Genomic DNA, 18,717 nt, shown 5'->3' with positions numbered 1-18,717 from the left:
TCAGTATTTATCAAAGCAGTTTACTGGGGGATAAGCAGCACTTGCTGGGTTCGGTTCCCAACATGGCAGCTCACAGACACCTGTAACTACAAGCCCAAGGGATCCGCTATTCTTTTCTGGCCTCTGGTGACACTGCACACATGGACTGCACATACATACATACATACATACATACATACATACATACATACACACATCCTAACACTCACACCCATATATATTACAAAGTTAGGTGTGAATCAGGTAGAAGTCAGTGGCATTAATAAGCCCCCACCCACTGTGTGTGACCGTGTTAGTTTTTGCGTGTGAATCAATCCTTTAAGGCCAACCCATCTTTCCAGGCCTGTATGCTAGTTTTGAACAAAAAGTCTAGAGTACACAAAAGTTAAAGCTAGAAAAAAAATCTTATGCAACAAGGGTACAAAGAATATTTTGGTATGGTTTTAGAATGCATTTGTGTTTAAGGTTGTCAAAAAGGCTCAAAAAGTTACAATTTAAAAAGGGGAGGCTCCAAGGCCTGACGCTTTTACTGATGCTATGATGTGCTTACAGCCAGGAGCCTAGCATGGCTGCCCTCCGAGAGACGCAACAAACAGCTGACTGAGACAGGGCAGATACTTATACCCAACCAATGGTCTAAAGTCGGGGACCCTTGTGGTTGAATTAGGGAGAGACTAGAAGAAGTTGGGGAGGAGGGCGACCCCATGGAAGACCAGCAGTTTCAACTAACCTGGACCCTGAGATCAGACACTGTGTAACCAACCAAGCAGCATGCACTGGCTGGTCTGAGGCGCTGGACATGTGAACAGCAGAGGACTGCCTGGTTGGGCCTCAGTGAGAGAAGACACATCTAACCCTTGAGAAATGTGAGGCCCCAGGGGATGGGGACGCCTGGCAGGGTGCGGGGGTGGGTGGGGACATCCTCTTGGAGATGGGGGAGAAGGAATGGGATGAAGAACTGTTGGAGAGTAGACCGGGAGGGAGATAATGACTGAATTATAAAAATACTATTGATATTACTAATAATAAGTTTATAAGGTAAAAATGCCCTGGCAAGCTAAAGTTATTTTATTACTGAAGAAGAAAACCTGTTTTTCATTTAAACCTAGAGTTTAGTGATGTGTAGGGATATCCTGGGCTTCCACACTCTCTCCCCAGCCACCCACTGACTCGCCCAGGGAGATTTCCAGTCACAGCGCTCTCCATGCACCTAAGGGCTGGGTACAGCTGCAGATACCTGCCCGTCACACTGTATTTTATTATAGCTTTTTGCTCTTAGATATGTGACCAGTGTTCTACAGTTGCCTTCAATCGTATGTAAAATGTTACATAATTTTGTGGCCCAGGAGCAGTAGGTCGAGGTTGTGCCATGAAGCCCAGGTGCCCACGAAGCGGCATGTGAGTATGTGATGTTGCAGAACGGTGACATCGCCGAACGATGTATCAGGACACATCCCTGTCACCGGACTATAGGTTTTCCCCATAGCGGTTACCATATTCTTAGATAGTATTCCTTTATTGACCTGTTTTGATTTTTCCTCTTTAAGTGGTATCTATTGACTCTTTAACTATGGAAGAGGATCACACACACACACACACACACACACACACACTCACTCACACACTCACTCACGCACACTCTCATGCACACACATGTGGATCCTCCTCATTGTTCCCCAACAATTACATCATAAATTGCATTAGATCAATATATAGAACATCCTCACTAGTGCCCTGTGACTGTTAGCCCCCTACGCGAGCTCTGTTTTAGACCATCAGTTAGTTTTCTCCTTTTGGAATGACTCTTTGTTTTCCTGGAGTTGCTCAGTTCTCTGCTAGATCTCGTTTTTTCTGACCTTAAACACTGTACCTGTCACCTACATCCAATCTTTGTTTGTTCAAAGGCTGTAGGCACTTGTTTGGACTTCATTGCGTTTTGTAACTCTCTAGCTGGAGGCCTGCAGAGTAATTTACAGAGGTCTGTAAATAGTTTGGGTTAAGGACAAGCAAGTGACTTAGCTTTGGACAAACATGAATGCCAATCCCACCATGCTTGGTCAGGACACTGACGATTTTCCTCTTATACCTTTCAGAATTGATGCTCTTTCTAAAAAATTTAGCCATAGCTCACTCATTCAGCAGAACTCTGAAGAAGGGAGCCTCCTGGATAGACACAAGTTTACCCTGAACCATTCCATACAAAGGCAGAAGCTCACAAGGAAAAATCACTGATGGATTGGTGACATGACATAAAGTCTTATAGACATCTGAACTTTAAAATAAAAACAGAGCACTAATACACAACTAAAGGACAATCGTGGGCTGGGTAAATGTTGGTAACATACAACTCAGTCAAGGTGAGGATAGATTTTCCTGAGAACCTCGGTGAGTTAAAGAAGAGACACATTTCAAGCCTCCTGAGCTAATGCTTCCCCATGAATGACCGATTCGTTCATTTACTCATGCATTCGAAAATATGTTCTGAGCACTTAGCAGGGACTGAGGGAGAAATGTTGTTCAAAAAGAAAAATGGTCCCCACCCTCATAAAGCGTCCAGTCCAGTGACATACTTAATAGTCACTCTCAAAAATATGCACCTGACACTTGTGGGCAGGAAAGACTGAAGAACAAAGGTGAACTCAACAGGGGGCAGGGACCCAAATTGGAGGAGGGTGGGGCAGGATTGCCCTGGTGGGAGAAGCTGAGGGCTGGGGAGTGAACAGCAATTATAGGAGTGTGTGTGTGTGTGTGTGTGTGTGTGTGTGTGTGTGTGAGAGAGAGAGAGAGAGAGAGAGAGAGAGAGAGAGAGAGAGAGAGAGAATGTGAGTATAAGAAGGCCAGAAGGAACTCATAGAACACAGAGAAGTGGGGAGAAGTTCAGCACATCTGGGACTAGTGAATGAGAAGAGTCTGGAAGTGAGCTGGGCTGTGAGGGACGCTCAGCCATTTGAAAGGTGGATTTTAATAAAATAAAAAGCAGTGGATATTGTGCTAAGATTCCTAGTTGAAGGGTGGGGAAGACGACTGGAAAAGGGCAAACTTCACATTTTGGATGATGGCTTTGGCCAGGTTAGAGGTTATGATGGCTACAGAGGACTCAGCTTGAGAGGAAGGGGAATGGACAGACAGCATTCCTCAGGCCTGTGCAGTGGAGTAGGCCACAGCAGTAACTACTGATATGTGACGGAGCTCATGGGTCTTAAGGAAGGCCCATCAAGACAGGTAAGACCATCAAGACAAGCCCCATGACAGTTCTGTAGACAGGCAGCAATCCTAGTGGGACCAGGACAAGTATTACAAAGTGTGGAGAAATGGGGATGAACCAGACCCATCGAAAGGCCAGAGCTGCAGGCAACTCATCATGGTGCAAGCTAAAGAGGGAACACAGAGGGTCAGGGTGGAGGGCGTGAAGATGGCTGTGAGGGTGCAGCCTGCCCCACCCCAGGCTCCTCCTGACTGTTCAAGGCGCTCCATCACTCTGAGGGGAGGGGCCCTACCCTGCATTTATCTTTCTATCTTAAAAAGAGCACATAGGCTTGTGCCCTGCTGTGAACACTTGCAAATTCAACTTGGTTTTCTTCTGTGAAAGCTGGAAGGGACAGGTTGAGCTGAATCTTCTGCTCCCACCCTGGGAACAGGCAGCAGTGGAAACAGGGCTCAGTGGGAGATGAGCCTGCTTGGGTCAGGGTCTCAGGTGGGAGAAAAGTGAGCAGGGACGGCAGAATCTGGTTTCACTGGGCAGAGCTTCACCTGTGTGTGTGTGTGTGTGTGTATGTGTGTGTGTGTGTGCGCGTGCGCTCATGTGAGAGTGTGTGCATGCAACTGTGTGTGTTTGTGAGTTTGTATTTGTTGAATTTCTGTGTGTGGGTGTATGTGAGTGAGCACACATATGTGTGTGTGTTTGTTTGTGAATTTGTGTGTGCATATGTGTGTGTGTGTGTGTTTGCCTCATTTGTCTGTAAATCTTTGGAAGTTGAATCCACCCAGTTGGACAGTTGACCTATGCATGCTCTGGTTGTGTGTGTGTGTGTGTGTGTGTGTGTGTGTGTGTGTGTGTGTGTGTGAGAGAGAGAGAGAGAGAGAGAGAGAGAGAGAGGCACAATTTCCATGGCATGCATGAGAGGTAGAAGTCAGAAGACAAGTTTATGGAGTTGGTTTTTGGGGGATCTTATTTCATTCATCAGGATTGCCTGGATTTCTCTTTACAAAAGTTAGAAACCCATACCTGGACAACAGGGTCACAGGACTTGGGGTCTGCCTGAAAAGCTGCTCCACTGGGCTGTCAATGTCTGGGCTTCTGAGATCCCTTCTCTGAAGCCATGTTGTCTGCCAACTTTTTGGCAAGTTTCAACCAGGCCAACCCTGAAGGAACAGGTGAAGGTGGCCATCGCCCTGAAAGGAGTCCTCACCATCAGTCAGGGGAGGAGGAGGAGATGTCAGGATTAAGAACTTCCAGGAGAGGCCTGGCTGTCAGTTACCTAATGCAGACCTGTCTTAGTGCTAGGCTATCGGTGAGAGGGGAGTGAAGGAAGTTTGGGAGAGGCTGAGGGGAAGTTGAGGGAAGTGCCAGGCATATCATCATCTGCTTTGACCATAGCTGACTCGCTCTTTGGGGATCACATCAACCACAGAGATGGGCTCTGGGACTATTATGTTCTAAAAGCGCTCTCTCTCTCTCTCTCTCTCTCTCTCTCTCTCTCTCTCTCTCACACACACACACACACACACAATGCCCCAGATCGACACCAGGTCATTCCTCAGTTTCCTCAGATTGAGAATCCCAGCTCCCTCTGGCCTCCTCCTAGAGCCTTGGGCCCAGCAGCTTCATTTATAAGCCATGGTCTCAGAATGTCTGTCAGGATTTGTGGTCAGACAGCTTTGTGGGCAAATGATTCCAATATTAATGTTTGAAAAGCTACACTAGAAACTTAAACTTGTCACATGTCTAACCAGATGGTATGGCCCAGGAGAGAGGGCTCTCAACCTTGGCCCTGCTGACATTTAAGACCAGATAGTTCTGTGTCCTGGGCCTTGTCTTAGGCTCCGAGGGGTTATTTAGTGGCATCCTTGGCCACTACCTACAGGATGTCCATGGCACCCTTGGTTAGAATGGTCAACAGATGCTTCCAGATATTTCCTGATGCTCCTGAAGAGAGAAGGAAGACCTGCTGTTGATGGAAAGCCACTGAACTCAAATATTTAAAAGAAGTTTGGTTCGGGTGGGGAAATGGCTTAAATGGGAAAGTTCTTCTTGTTATTCAAATACTGAGATCTGAGTTCAGATCCCTAACACCAAGAACAAAGCCAGCCACACAAAGTGGTACGTGCGTGCGCGCGCGCGCGCGCGTGTGTGTGTGTGTGTGTGTGTGTGTGTGCGCGCGCACGCGCGCGCGCGCTGCGGGTGGGGCAAAGAGCTAGATCTCTGATCAGCCAGTCTGGCCCAATCAGGGACCTCCAGGTTCAGAGAGAGAGAGACCCTGCCTCAAAGATTAAGGTGGAGAGAGACGATGCCAGCTGAAGGTGGCCATTCAGGTGCATACTTGTGCATACACATGAACACACACATGCACACGCACGCACGCGCACACACACACACACACAGAGTTTGGGATTTCACAGACAGGTCCCTTTGCTGAAGCATTGGTCTCTTTCCAGACCAGCAAGATTTTACAGAACTATATATACATATATACATATACATACATATGTATGTATATATATATATTCATTTTGTAACATGAGCACATAAGTCATGGAAAATATCCAGTACCCAAACTCAGCCAGAGAAGGAGGAAGAAATGGCTGAAATTAACTTTAATAATAAACTTCTTTAACCCACTGTTAAGTGTTGTCATTTCAGCAGATTATCAGTCTAAAATAATTTTTTAATGGAGCCGTTAAAAGCCTGAGTGTGCTTTTCTCTTTGGGCCAGTTATATGCCAAGAGCTCATTGGCCTCAGGTGACTAGTGGCTGTGTATCTTCAGCCAGAAGCACAGGGAAGGAAATGGCTTGCCCGGAGGGCTCTGGCCTGGCTCACCTTCCGTCATCCTTAGAAAATGTCTCTACCTCTTAGCAGAGCCAGGCAAGTCTGCTTTTTTTTTTCTTTTTTTCGGAGCTGGGGACCGAACCCAGGGCCTTGCGGTTGCTAGGCAAGCGCTCTACCACTGAGCTAAATCCCCAACCCCGCAAGTCTGCTTTTTGCTCGCTAGACTCCCAGACTACACTACATCCCAACAACCCACAGAGGAGCCCCGATGCCACTGAACACACCGGAAAAGTCCCTCCTGCCTTCAATCTGCTAATGAAATGGAGAATCCAGAGAAGTACCAGGATCTCCACTTCCCTCCCTGTCCCTACTCCCATGTCCCATGCATCTACAAAGACCCATCTTTGTCTTCTGTGCTTAGAAAGCAGGTTGTCCCAAGCACTGGCCATCTCAAAAGGTTGGTCCATCTCTCTAAAGACAGATGTTTTCCTCTTTAGTAACACTCCTGGCCAAGAAGCTGCTGCCTGGGGGAAATGTTCTGTTTCTTTTCCTGTCTATTGCCTGGGTCCCCAGGCCACTCTGCTGGGACACAGGCTGGTGGCTCAGTCCTGGACTACAGATTCTATCTCTTGTTTTATAGGACTTTTAGTATCTGCCCCACCCCCCACATCAGTGCTGTGCCCCGGGGACAGGGGTCTTGTTCTGGCATAAACTCCACCCCTGCCCCACCCACTGCTGGCTGTGGGGGGTTGGGGGAGAGGAGAAAGCTTCTCCCAGCAGGCGGGCGTCAGACTTGACCCAGACTCTGCAGAAGCCTTGGTATTGCTAACCCCGGGAGGCTCATTTCAACTTTTATAATTTTTTTCCCTCAAGTTGCTACCTGATTTCTTAGAACGGCAGAGCATGAGCTGTAGGGCGGTGGTGCCCACCACCTAAGCTCTTTAAATACTTATGCGATATCTGTGCCATCTCAAGTCTGATTCCCCCTCCCCCCAATCTCACTGAGCTCATGCAGACGCTCACTGTCCAGGTGTCGCGGCTCCAGAGCGCCTTCCCCACCTGGTACCGGGCAGGACAGCTCCCTGAATGTCCTCGCGTTTGCCAGGGGGAACACGCCGCCCAGTGCCTAACAATCCACAGGAAGTTGGACTTACCCCTCCTGGCCTGTCTGATCTTTGGGCTCAGCATGCTGCAGCCACCTGGCCAGACCCGCTGGGCCGATCATGCTGCCATCTGCTTCCCTTTTCTCTTCTTGGCCAGTGGCCCTTCATGCCCAGCTCCTTCGAGCCCTGGGGCCACTGGCGTCACTCCCTCCGCTCCCTCTTCTGGCTCCGGCTTGCCTTGGACTACATAAATCCTGATGCATTATTTATCCATTCCAGAATTAATTTTCATCCAAGCGGACCATTAAAGCCACAGTGATCTTCGGTGATCAATCACGGGCCAGGGCGGGGCCCGCCTGGCTATCCAGTTCGCGCACGCGGGGCTACCCATTCCTGAAGGAGGAGGCGGGGTCTTAGGCTTCGGGCCGGACTTGTGGGCGGAGCCAGCGGCAGCCCAGTGGAGATTCCAACTCTGGCTACAGGTTCCCAGGTCCTGGCTTTCACCAGCCAGCAGAAGCTACCAAGAGGGAGGAGGACACATAGCATCTTGATTTGCCGGGCCAGCACATCCTACTAAGGCCAGTGTGAGGTCGTCAGGCAAGGGAGTGGCGAGACCCCTCTAGGCCCAGCCCAAGGGGATGAGCATCTCAGCTCAGTGCCTTTCTTGGAAGGAGCTGGCATTCTGGCTTTCCTCATAACTAACTAACATATCAACTAACTGAAGGTTGATACCTTCCTGCTGAGGGTATCAACCACCTCCTTAGTCAGGTGACAGAACAGTGCCTGAACTGGGTTACAAAACTTAACGGAGTTGAATAACAGATCTCTGCTATGACCTGCATAATTCTAAAGGGCATGAGTCCCACCTCATCACCCTAAAAATCACTCTACAAATGCAGTCACAACAGTAGCTATGAGTTATTAGGTGTCTCCTTTGCCCCACCCCCTTACTATTGAGGAGGTGTTATTAGGCGTTCACAGGAGGAAAACGAATGTCAAATGACCAGCTAGAAGTCACTATGTTGTCTAATGGCCGGGTCGCGATCTGCACACAGGCTGACTCTAAACTCATGATTTGTTGTTGTTGCTGCTGCTGCTGCTGCTGCTGCTGCTGCTGCTGCTGTTGTCCTTTTTTGTTTTGTTTTGGCAGAGTCTTGCTATGTAGCCCAGGCTGGCCTTGAACTCTTGATACTTCTGCTTCACTCCCTGGAATGCTGAGTTCTAGGTGTGTCCTTTCACACCCTGGCTATAAACTTAAGCTTTTCTATGAAGCCAGTCTCTCAAAATACTCCTGTTCTGACCACTACTTGTTAATAGCTCCCACCTTGAGAGAGGTCCTCACTTTCTGCTCTGACAACCCCCTCACGCATCCTCTTGACCACAAGAAACCTCTGGTTTGGTTATTTCAACCTGTGTTATAACCATCCTGCTTTGAATGGCTCCTGTCCCCATCCCCCATGCAGCCCTTCTCAGCTTTTTCTTTTTAAAGATTTATTTCTTTTATTTATATAAGTGCTTATCTGCCTGTACACCTGCCAGAAGAGGGCATCAGAACTCACTATAGATGGTTGTGAGCCACCATGTGGTTGCTGGGAATTGAACTCAGGACCTCTGGAAGAGTAGTCAGTGTTCTTAACCACTGAGCCATCTCCCTACCCCACCCCCCCACAAGCCCTCAGATATCTTTGTGCCTCTTGTCAGTGTCCCATTGACAGTTAACCTTTTCAGCAGCTGCAGGGGAAGGAGGGATCCTAGAGGAGGAGGGGACTGAAGGTCGAGGGGCAAAACTGAAGGATGAGGTAAGTCCTACATCCATGTTAACAGGCCCACAGAGAGCAGGCAGTCTCAGTCAGCTCCAAGCCCATTCTTCAAGCCTTAGCTCACTCTTCAGATGAGGCGTCGGTATCCTGACATGGCATCCAGTCTGTCATGCCTTCCCCTCTGTCCCATGCCTTGCTGCTGCTGAACCTGGCCATAATCTAGAGAAGTTCCTCCTGCAGTCCTCTGTATGGGTCACATGAGGTCCCCGTGTGTCCCCTTTCATAGGAAGCCCCTGCTCCCACTACCTGTACCTCTGCATAGACAGTGCCCTGCCTCTGGAAACTTCCCTCACATTGCTTCAGCTCCACAGGCCTTGCTATGCTTTTAGCACATGACTGTGGAACTCTCCTGATGCTCCCAGTTGGGGGAGATGCTAATCACTTTCCCTGAGCCCTTGCACACTTTCCTAGATGGACCTTCTCCCTCTCAGCCATGAACCCCAAACTACCACATAAAAAAGTCCTGTGTAGGATACTGTGCCCAGAGGATGGGGAGATGGCCTAGTGGGTTAAACGCCTATCATGCAAACACAAGGACAAGAGTCTGGATCAACAGAGCCCACGTAAATCCTGGCTGGGCATGTTAGCCTGCCTGTAGTTCTAGTGCTTAGAGGTAGAGATAGGGGATCCTGGGAACCAGCTAGATAGCTAGACTAGTTGGCAAGCTCTGAGTTCAAGTGAGAGAGCCTGCCTGATCAATATAGCAGTCGGAGAGTGAAGACAGCCAATGGTAACCTCAGTCATCTACACACAGGTACATACATACGTACCCACATCATGGGAACACATATACATACATGTGCACTAAACACACACACATGTGCGCACATACACAAACGTACACACACATGAAATACTATAGATGGACAGTTCAGGAACACCATCACATAGCCCCTCTCCTTTAAGGCCAAGTACAACCCAAATCAGTCTAGGATAGAGCCCACCCAGGAAGGATGAGTGGATATGGAGCTGGACAAATCACATGTTGACACCAGGGTCACAGGGCAAGTCCCGTGGCCGGTGACAGCATCTTGAGCAATCCGGAAACCATCTGTGAGTAATAGATCCTGGCTAGTGTTCCCCTGAGCCAGGCCAGCAAATGCCAGAGCCTCAGCCCAGGGCTACTCACGATTGTTTTGCTTAAGAAACCACCTCCGGGAGCTTTTCCTGTGCAGCTGCTTCCCCAGGACTCCAAGCTATTGCTCCCATTGCCTGCTTTTCTGGCCATTAGAGTCTGAGGGGCAAAACCACAGGCTCTGGGCTCCGGCTCAGACTCGGGAGGCAAATCTGAAAGGGCAGGAGCTGACGTGATTGGGACCATGGGGTCAATGGGTGGAGAGCAATGTGGCTACTCTTTCATTCCCTTGCCCCGACCGACTCCAGACTGTTCCTAGTCCTTCTGAGGCAGGATTCACAGGCAGCAGCTGGAAGGGGCTGTGGTGCTTTACTATGGCACTTGGAGTCTGGGAGTTCTCTGCCCTTGCCTTCCCCACAACCCCCACAGCCCCGGCTCTGTCTCACAGTGTGGCTCTTACCCCACCCCCAGCCCAGCATTGTGATCCCAATGGCTCTGCTCTGCCTCAGCCTCTGCACCTCTCCGGTATCATGCCAGTCAGCATGAACGCCGCTGTGGAGCAGGCCCTGAAGGGTGTGAGGGGACTGAGACGTGCGGAACTCTCCAGAAATACCTGCTAAATGCACATGTGCTGTTGGAACACCAGCTCATCAGCACACTCGGTGAGGAGCCATGGCGTTACCGTACATGCCGTGACTCTCTCCCTTGGCTGCACCCTGCAGACTTTGCAGGCATCCCCTTTACTGCTGCTCTTCTTAACGAGCACGGGATGCACGCACGGGATGCACGGGGAGATTGTGACCTCTGTGCAGTCAGGGGAAGGAACCGCTGCCCTACGTCCCTGGGGCCGAGGCTACCAAGGGGACCTTTGCCTGCTGCTGTCCTGAGGGAGAGGTCTTCTTATGGAGAGATATGTGTGTCAATCATTTATCTGGCTAGGAAGAACCCCAGGCTCTAATGAGAAAGAAACCCCTTGCATATAGAGCTGCTGGTGCTGGTGCTGGTGCTGGTGCTGGTGGATGATCTGTTGTTCAGCGCACAGAAGGGGACTGGGGATTTAGCTCAGTGGTAGAGCCCTTACCTAGGAAGCTCAAGGCCCTGGGTTCGGTCCCCAGCTCCGAAAAAAATAACAAAAAAAAAAAAAAAAAAAAAAGAGTAGCAGCCAGGAGGAGGAACTTTTCTCTAATTTTCAAAGAACCCAGATGGGCCAGGCTATCACTTCTGTCTCCCCAGCTGCCTATTCAGTGGGGTCCCAGCCAGCTAGCTGGCCTTAATCCATAAGGAAGCCGATGGCTAAATTTCCAGTAAGTTTGCAAAGCCAAAAGTTTAAGACAGACACCGTCAGGGACTGCACAATATAAACCTGTAATTGAATAAGTTGTGTTACAAAACTTATCAGTTCCTAATCGATTTAAGTCATCCATGTGGAAGTACTATGTTTTCCCATTGCCATGTGAAGGGGGCGGGTCCGATGCTAAGGTCCTGTTCCCCAATTGGTTCTTGATTTGTCAGTAAAGAAAGCCAGGGGCTAATTGTTGGGCCAAAGGTACAGGCAGGACTTCTGGGGCCCAGGAGGAAAAGGAGACGCAAAGGAGGAGAGAGGGGCCTTTCTGCCATGCTTTGGAGGAAGAAGAAAGCAGCAATCATGTGAGGGGCTAGGCGGGACCAGCCACTGAAGTTTAGGGCAAGTGGAGAGACAGATAATAAATTGGTAAGAGCATGTTTCCGGGCGGGAGACAGTAATGCCCAGCAATTGTAAAGGAACAAACTGTGTCTGTGTCTTTTACCCTCAGATTCAAGGGAAACTGGGAGGGTTGCTGGTAGTGCGGTCACCTCCTGGAGCTAAAGCCAAGCAGAGCAAAAGGGATGCTGGGTCGGGGCTGCCGGCGTGGCCGGTCCTGGAGCAAAATGCAGTAGCATAAAACTACCCCCAACAGCCATGCGAATCTTGCCAAGTTTAGCGCTATTTTTGAGGAGTATTCACAGCACGGAAATCAGGCCACACTCACCCAGAGCATAGGAATCCCCTCTCTTTTCACATCCATGCCAGAGGCCCCAGGGAGCTGCTGTAAGGTAGGGAATATACTCCTCCTGCCCAAACGGGCACATCTCTGGCCCCTTCTTTACCACCCTTACTGTGTGATCCAGTCAGTGTTGGGCCCCTGCTCTGAGTGGAGAATGCCAGGCTTCTACCTGAGTCGGTCCTCTCCTTCCCCATGGATGCTCTGTGTGCTCAGCCACCTACAGTCAAGTTAGCATATAGGTGGAGGAGTGATGTGGCTGCTCCTAGGCCTGGCGTACAGCACTCTGTCCCCTGATAGCCCATCAAGCTCATTTGCATGTTCTGGTCATTAAGGAAGAGGACACCTTAGAAGGTGGTAAGGGCCAGGCAGTCTGAGTTCCGAGCTGGCCTGGAAACACTCCACATGGATACGAAAAGCATTAGTGCGTGCCCATCATGAGGATCGTCGTGTGGCCCCTCCTCTTGGTTACCGCAGTCATGTTCCATTGGAGCTATGGTTTCATCTGTCCTTTGCCTGTGAGAATTTGTAATGGCCTCCAGAGTCAGCTTCTCGTTCATCAATATGACTAGAGTGGACCAACTATCCCCAAGGCTCCCAGGACCTTCTTCTACAAGACCTGGGATGTGTGTGTGTGTGTGTGTGTGTGTGTGTGTGTGTGTGTGTGTGATTTGTGTGTGTGTGTGGTCTGTGGGAGTGCGCATGTATAGTATGTATGTGGTATGTGTGGGTATGTGTATGTGCATGTGTGCGTGTGTGAGTGTGTGTGTGTGTGTGTGTGTGGTGTAGTATATGCCTGTGGTGTGTGTGTGTATATGTGGTGTGTGTGTATATGTGGTGTGTGTGTATATGTGGTGTGTGTGTATATGTGGTGTGTGTGTGTATGTGTGGTATGTGTGTGTGGTGTGTTGGTGTGTGTGTGTGTGTGTGTGGTGTGTGTGTGTGTGTGTGTGAGAGAGAGAGAGAGAGAGAGAGAGAGAGAGAGAGAGAGAGAGAGAGAGAGAGATGAGAGACAGAGACAGAGAGACTGGAAATTAACTGTGAACTCTTGCTGGCTCTCTTCTATAATTGAAATACCAAATTCACACAAGTCATCAGCCTAGACTAATGCACTCTGCCAAGTCTGGCTTGACCTTAGTAAGGACAGCATTACATGGTTCCTGCCCCTGGGACAGGGCCAGCAGGTGTAGGCCTGTTGATGGCTGCTGTTTGGTATAAGGTTGGTTTGAATAATAATGTATATATTCCTTTGAGGAAGGCCCTCCCTATTAACACTAATGACTTCTTGGTAATCAGAGGCAGCACAAGTCTGGGAGGCTAATGTCTCAGCAAAATGGTAAATGCTGGGACCTTCAGGACAGCCCTTAAGGCTATGGAAAAGAACTCTAAAGTCATGGGTTCAAAAATATATAATTTCTCAAAAAAAGTGAGGATGCAATATGAATTATGAAGAACAAAAGCAGCTGCACTGTGAGGCAACTTGTCAGAAAGATACTAAGGAGATAAAGAGATTTAGGGAGTGATGGCCTCAGGAGATCCCACCCAGCTAAATTTGTTTGTTCATGCTTACAAAGGCATGAGTTTAGATTATCCTGGGACAGAGCAAGGTTAGGCCCAGGTGTGGTAGAAATGGTAATTTCAGGATGGGGTCCCACCAACTAGTTTATCGTCTCTGTTTAACAGAGGCAGGCAGATCTCTGAATTCTTTTGAAATAGTAAAAGAAAATGTGCTTGCTGTCTCCTAGATTTAAGGGGCTGGTGTCACAGGATGCTGATTCATAGGATAATCAAAAGGAAACCTGGAATAAATGACAGAACTGATAAAATAAAAGATTGGGCTTATGATCTGCAAGAGATAAGCTATCTAGAGAATTTTTTAGAATAAAAGGAGAGAACTGCTTGGAGAACTGTCTTGAGAAGATGAGAGAGAGAGAGACAGAGAGACAGAGAGAGAGAGACAGAGACAGAGACAGAGACAGAGAGAGACAGAGAGAGAGGTCTGGAGATCTCCAGAAAAAGCAGAACATAGAACAATCTAGAAATCTGTCTCGAGTAGAGCATAGGTTTTCAGCTTGGACGCATGATTTGACTTCAAGTTGTTTGTTTTGCTACTCCCAGACACCCTTTCCTCAGAACCTCTCTTCAAGCCTAAGCTGGTCCTGGGCAGCACTTTTTCTAGATCTTTAAATTGCAAAATTGTGTGGGATCCATCACAGGTGAACTTTTGTGCTACTTTGGAGGCCATGCTTTGCTGGTACTGTGGGTTTACCCTCCATCTGTGTCACCACCAGGAGGGTGGACGCTGTAAGAGTCTACTCCAGAGGGGCAGGCCTTTCTCCTTGCCCACTCTCTCTGACTACACTCCTGTCATTATCGATCTTTTAATTAGTGTTCTTCCTGCTGTCTTCTATAGTCAGCCCCCTTGGAAGGAGTCTTAGATTCCCACTTTCCATGGAATGGTCTTGTTATCCATTTGAGAATAATGATACAGAATCTAAAGTCACACATTGAAAAACCACCCAAGTATACCAGACTGGGTCAAGAGGGAGAAGCTCAGAGCTGGGAGGCTTATTTACAAAGCCCCTCAGTTACACTGATATTCATTGTCAGCTTGGAATTACCTAGGAGACATGTGGCTGTGTTTCCTGAGAGGAAAAACTGAGGGAAGAGGATGGACTCTGAGAATGGGCTACGCTCTCTCATGAGCTTGGGACTGCAGACTGAATAAGAAGAGAAAAGGGAGGACACAGACATGTGCTGGCTTTCATCTCTCTGTGCTACCCAATCTGCCCAGATGTAAGCAGGCTGCCTCTTAGCATCATGGCTTCTCTGGCACAATGGACTGAATCTTCAAACTGTGAGTCAAAGTAAACCCTTCCTCCCTTAAGTTGCCTTTCTTTGGGTACCTTTGTCCCAGTGTTGAGAAGTTGTAACTGATACAACTTGACTTGTATCCTGGCGAGACCTGTCTCCTCTCCAGGAGAGGAGCTTTGGTACATCAATCTAATTAAGACACATTAGCTTGTCAACATCTCCACAGCAGCCTCTCTGCCTGCTGGGAGTTCCAGGGAGCTGTGTGACTGGATAGGTCTGGCTTTGGGCAGAGAGTGTCAGGCCTGTGTTCCACAGCCTTGTGTTGTCATTATGAAGTCTTCCTCAAGAAGGATATGACTTTGGTTGCTACCACTTTCCATGGTCGTTGGCTGGGAACATCCCAAGAAGAGAAAAGCACAGAGTTGGCTGGAAACCTGAGTGTGGTCATTTGAATGAGAATGGACTCTGTAGGCTCATGTGTTTATACTGGTCCTTGGGAGAAGAGTTTGGGAAGGGTTAGGAGATGTGGCTTTGTTAAGGGACTTTGTGTTACTACTGGGTGGTAAGGGTAGAGTTTGGAGGTTTCAAAACCCACTGTCCTTCCTAGATAGCTCTCTCTGGCCTCCTACTTGGGGATAAAGATGCAATCTCTCAACTACGGCTCAGCACCATGCTTGCCTGTCTGCCGCCATCTTTCCCACCATGACGGTCATGGACTCACCGTCTAAAGCTGTAAGTCCCCAGTAACTTTCCTGTAAGTCATCTTCGTCACACTGTCTCTTTACAGCAACAAAAAGGTAACTAAGAGGCTCACCCCAAGAGAACAAATAGATGATGGCCATCAGTTCATCCCACTCCGGCTTCCAGGTAACAAGTTCTTTCTTGAAGAATGTTCTGAGTAGAGCTCACGTGGGTCACTTTTAAACTTCTGTAAATGTCAAGTTCAATACTTGATACTGCTCATCTGAGAGTCTTTGTTTAAACTGGACAAGAACCTGGGACTCCGTTGTACTAAGTGACTTTCAGATTAAAAATAAATCCATCCAATTGCAAATTTGGTGAGTTTTTTTTCCAGTGAGTTTCTCAGAGGAGTTTCTGTCAGTGCATGTGTGGGTCTGGACCTCTAAGGGAGGTGGAGAAGGAGTGACTGGTCTCCTAGGAAACTTATGACTGGCCCTCACTACTGGTCAGGAAGAGTCCTCAGCTTCTGTCAGTCGGGGGCTGAGAGGAAGGAAGGACACGTGGTCTCTTTACCAGATCAAAGTGTTCCTGGTCATGGGACAAGGATTCACCAAGAGTCCAAGTAGCTATGGTCACTCCTGAAGCAGTGTGTGACAGAGAGAGGGAAGGATGCTACCATGGACTGCCCGGAAGCTAAGAGTAGCCCTTGATCTCACAGGGGTCAAGTGAGGGTCTGAAGTGACTTCTCCCTGAAGGTCAAAGGTTATGTTTGAGAAAATAAAGATTGACTGTTCTGGTCAGTTTTGCATTGTTGCCTAACAAGCTTGGTCCCTGGTGCAAACACCTGCCCCTGAGGAGAGACAGTGCCCTGAGCAAAAGGCAAGAGTGGATTGTCTCAATGCCCCTCTCTCTGTTCACTCCTCTCCCTCAAACCCCTTTCTCCCTACTCACATCTTCCAAGAGGAAGGCCCTCACCTAGACACCTGTCTGCTTCCACTCATTTCCTAGCCTTTGACCACTCCTTGCTGGTTCCTTTCTCAAGGCTACAGACAGCCCCATCTTTTGCTGTTTGGGTTAGAACTTGGTTGCTGCTGGACAGTATCCAGTCCATCCATGAAACTCCCCATATCTTTCTTTGGAAGTCATAAAGAACTGATCTGCTTGGCCCTCAGTAGGCAGTCAGATATGGTTATATTGACTCAGGCCCAGCTAACCTAAACAGAGTCAGATTTATAGCCTACAGCAGGGACAGTGTTCTGCAGTGATAACAGCACCCTGCAGTGTGAGGAGATGTCCTGCAAAAGGATCCTGGCTGTCTGCCAACCTGTGCTGCTAGCATGTAGGTCCTCAACAACCCCCACCACTTCTGACCAATTTCCAAGCTTGTTTCAACTCCCAAGGAGTCTTGTAAACTTCCAATACACTCCCTCTTCTTCTGCCTTAACTGTTTTGATTGCCTTCTTGTTAGAACCGAAACCTACGTCCATCTTCCTCCTCAGTCCAAGCTTGCCTGTTCCTCATCTCTCTGACCTTGTTATCGTCAGAAACCAACACAGACACACAGTCTCCCCTTGTTCATTCTCGAACTGAAGTAATTTCCTTCCCTATTTTCCTGGTTGTGCCACCAACTTCATCTCGGTCTGGAAGCCACAGGCCATCTTTCCAGACCTGACCTCTCAAGCCCTCCATTCTGTTTCCTTATAAGACTCTTGTTGGTCAGCACTGACCGTGGACCAGCGGGACACCTCCAGGAGAGGTCCTCGTACCAAGTGACTTTCTTCACAGTCTATATTTTATCCTGATCCATTTCAAAACCCAACAGGGGCTTAGCTCTTTTGCCTCTGCCAGGGTCAAGCACTCACAAATTGCTTTCCTTCAGCTGGGGACTGGTAGGATCCTCAGTCAACGGCCAGTATTCTCCAAGGCATGGTTTGTACTCAACAACATTATGTAATCTCTGTGACCACTGATGTGTGACTAAATGGCTTACTTGCAGATCATTAATGAGCAGCTACCTAACAAATCCTCTGAGCACCCATCTTGATAACAAAACAGGCAGCATAGACTTATAGCATGGTAACTTCACAGCTTCAGCCTTACTCAAGCCCAGCACTGGTCTGCATGGTTTCCAAACATTTCCCCATCTGCTCTCATTTCCTGGATCATTAGAGGAGCAAAAGAAGCAACTTTGGCCAAGTGTCCTTCTTGCTAGTCCTTAGAACCAGACCAGTCTCATGGAGTCCCATCCATGGGATGTGGTATTGACACACAGAGGGACATTAGGTGGAGAGTTGAGAAGAGACTTAGATAAAAGGATGACATTCAGAGGAGAGTCTTGGCTGGCGCTGTAACTGTGACAGACCACCAAGAAGAACATGTAAGGTCAAAGAAACTCAGAGCAGACGTGGGCAGCTCTGCATCTACAGACCATCAGAGGAAGGGGTGGTTGGCTAAAAGCCCTAACAGTGTAGTCAGTGAAGCAGGAGAACCTAGATGGGAGCCACAACAAGGAGCGCTTTCCTGTGTGGCTCACTGTGTGGTGTGACAAGGAAAGGCCAGTGTGGGGTTGGACAGTGTGCAGAGAATCTGTCCTGGAATTCTCTGTATGAGCAAAGAAGACCAGAATTTGCCGTTACCTGTAAATTCCGATTCTGGCCATGTTATGATCTTTCTACCCCCTAAACGGTCTCATGGAAAAGAAGACAAGACATGGAGACTTCCAATGAAAAAGAACGATGGTTAGAATATACAAAATGAGTATTTAAAAATAAGCAGTTGGAGGTGGGTTATGGGGGGTGGTGTCCACGCAGAAAGTGCCATTTTCTACAAGTATACACCAATTAAGAAATAAGGAGCAAATGAATGGACACCTGGGAAATGAAGTGACAGAGGAATTTCATTTAAGAAGAAACGTCTCCTCCCTTACACCAGCAACACCAGTAACAACAGAAGCCCCCAAGAGCTGGCAGGGCTGCATGTTAGAACTTTAAAAATTAATGAGGAACCACTGGCAGTTCTTAGCTGCTGGGAGATCAAGGGTCAGTTCACTTATGGAAAGTGGCCCCTGATAAATCTACCATGCTCTAGTGGTAGGCCACACCTCCCAAGATATTTGGGCAGCAAAAATTGGCCTTGATGGGGAAAGGAAAGTTGGGTGAGAATGGAGTATGTGGTGGGTATGGGAGGAGTTGGGGGATTGAAGTGAGGAAATATGAT

At 48.5% G+C, this 18,717-nt stretch overlaps 1 protein-coding gene across 6 annotated transcripts in view; it reads right to left on the bottom strand.

Moving 5' to 3' along the window:
• Arhgap22 (Rho GTPase activating protein 22) overlaps window positions 1–18,717 on the bottom strand; it is a 157,602-nt gene that overhangs the window by 117,823 nt on the left and 21,062 nt on the right. The window contains exon 1 of one of the 6 annotated variants that reach the window (XM_039094467.2): window positions 7,142–7,607. The exons of 4 other annotated variants lie outside the window; for them this stretch is intronic. In XM_039094467.2, coding sequence (XP_038950395.1) covers window positions 7,142–7,175 — 34 coding nt within the window. In that variant the 5' untranslated portion in view covers window positions 7,176–7,607. Of the gene's footprint in view, window positions 1–7,141; window positions 7,608–18,717 lie in introns of those variants that run through there. One more of the 6 variants, XM_063275359.1, reaches the window with a different exon arrangement.

This window comes from Rattus norvegicus, chromosome 16 (assembly GCF_036323735.1).
Source record: "Rattus norvegicus strain BN/NHsdMcwi chromosome 16, GRCr8, whole genome shotgun sequence".
Taxonomy (NCBI): Eukaryota; Metazoa; Chordata; class Mammalia; order Rodentia; family Muridae; genus Rattus; species Rattus norvegicus.
Note: the sequence above shows the minus strand (reverse complement) of the source record. Positions and strands in the feature narration are given on the sequence as shown.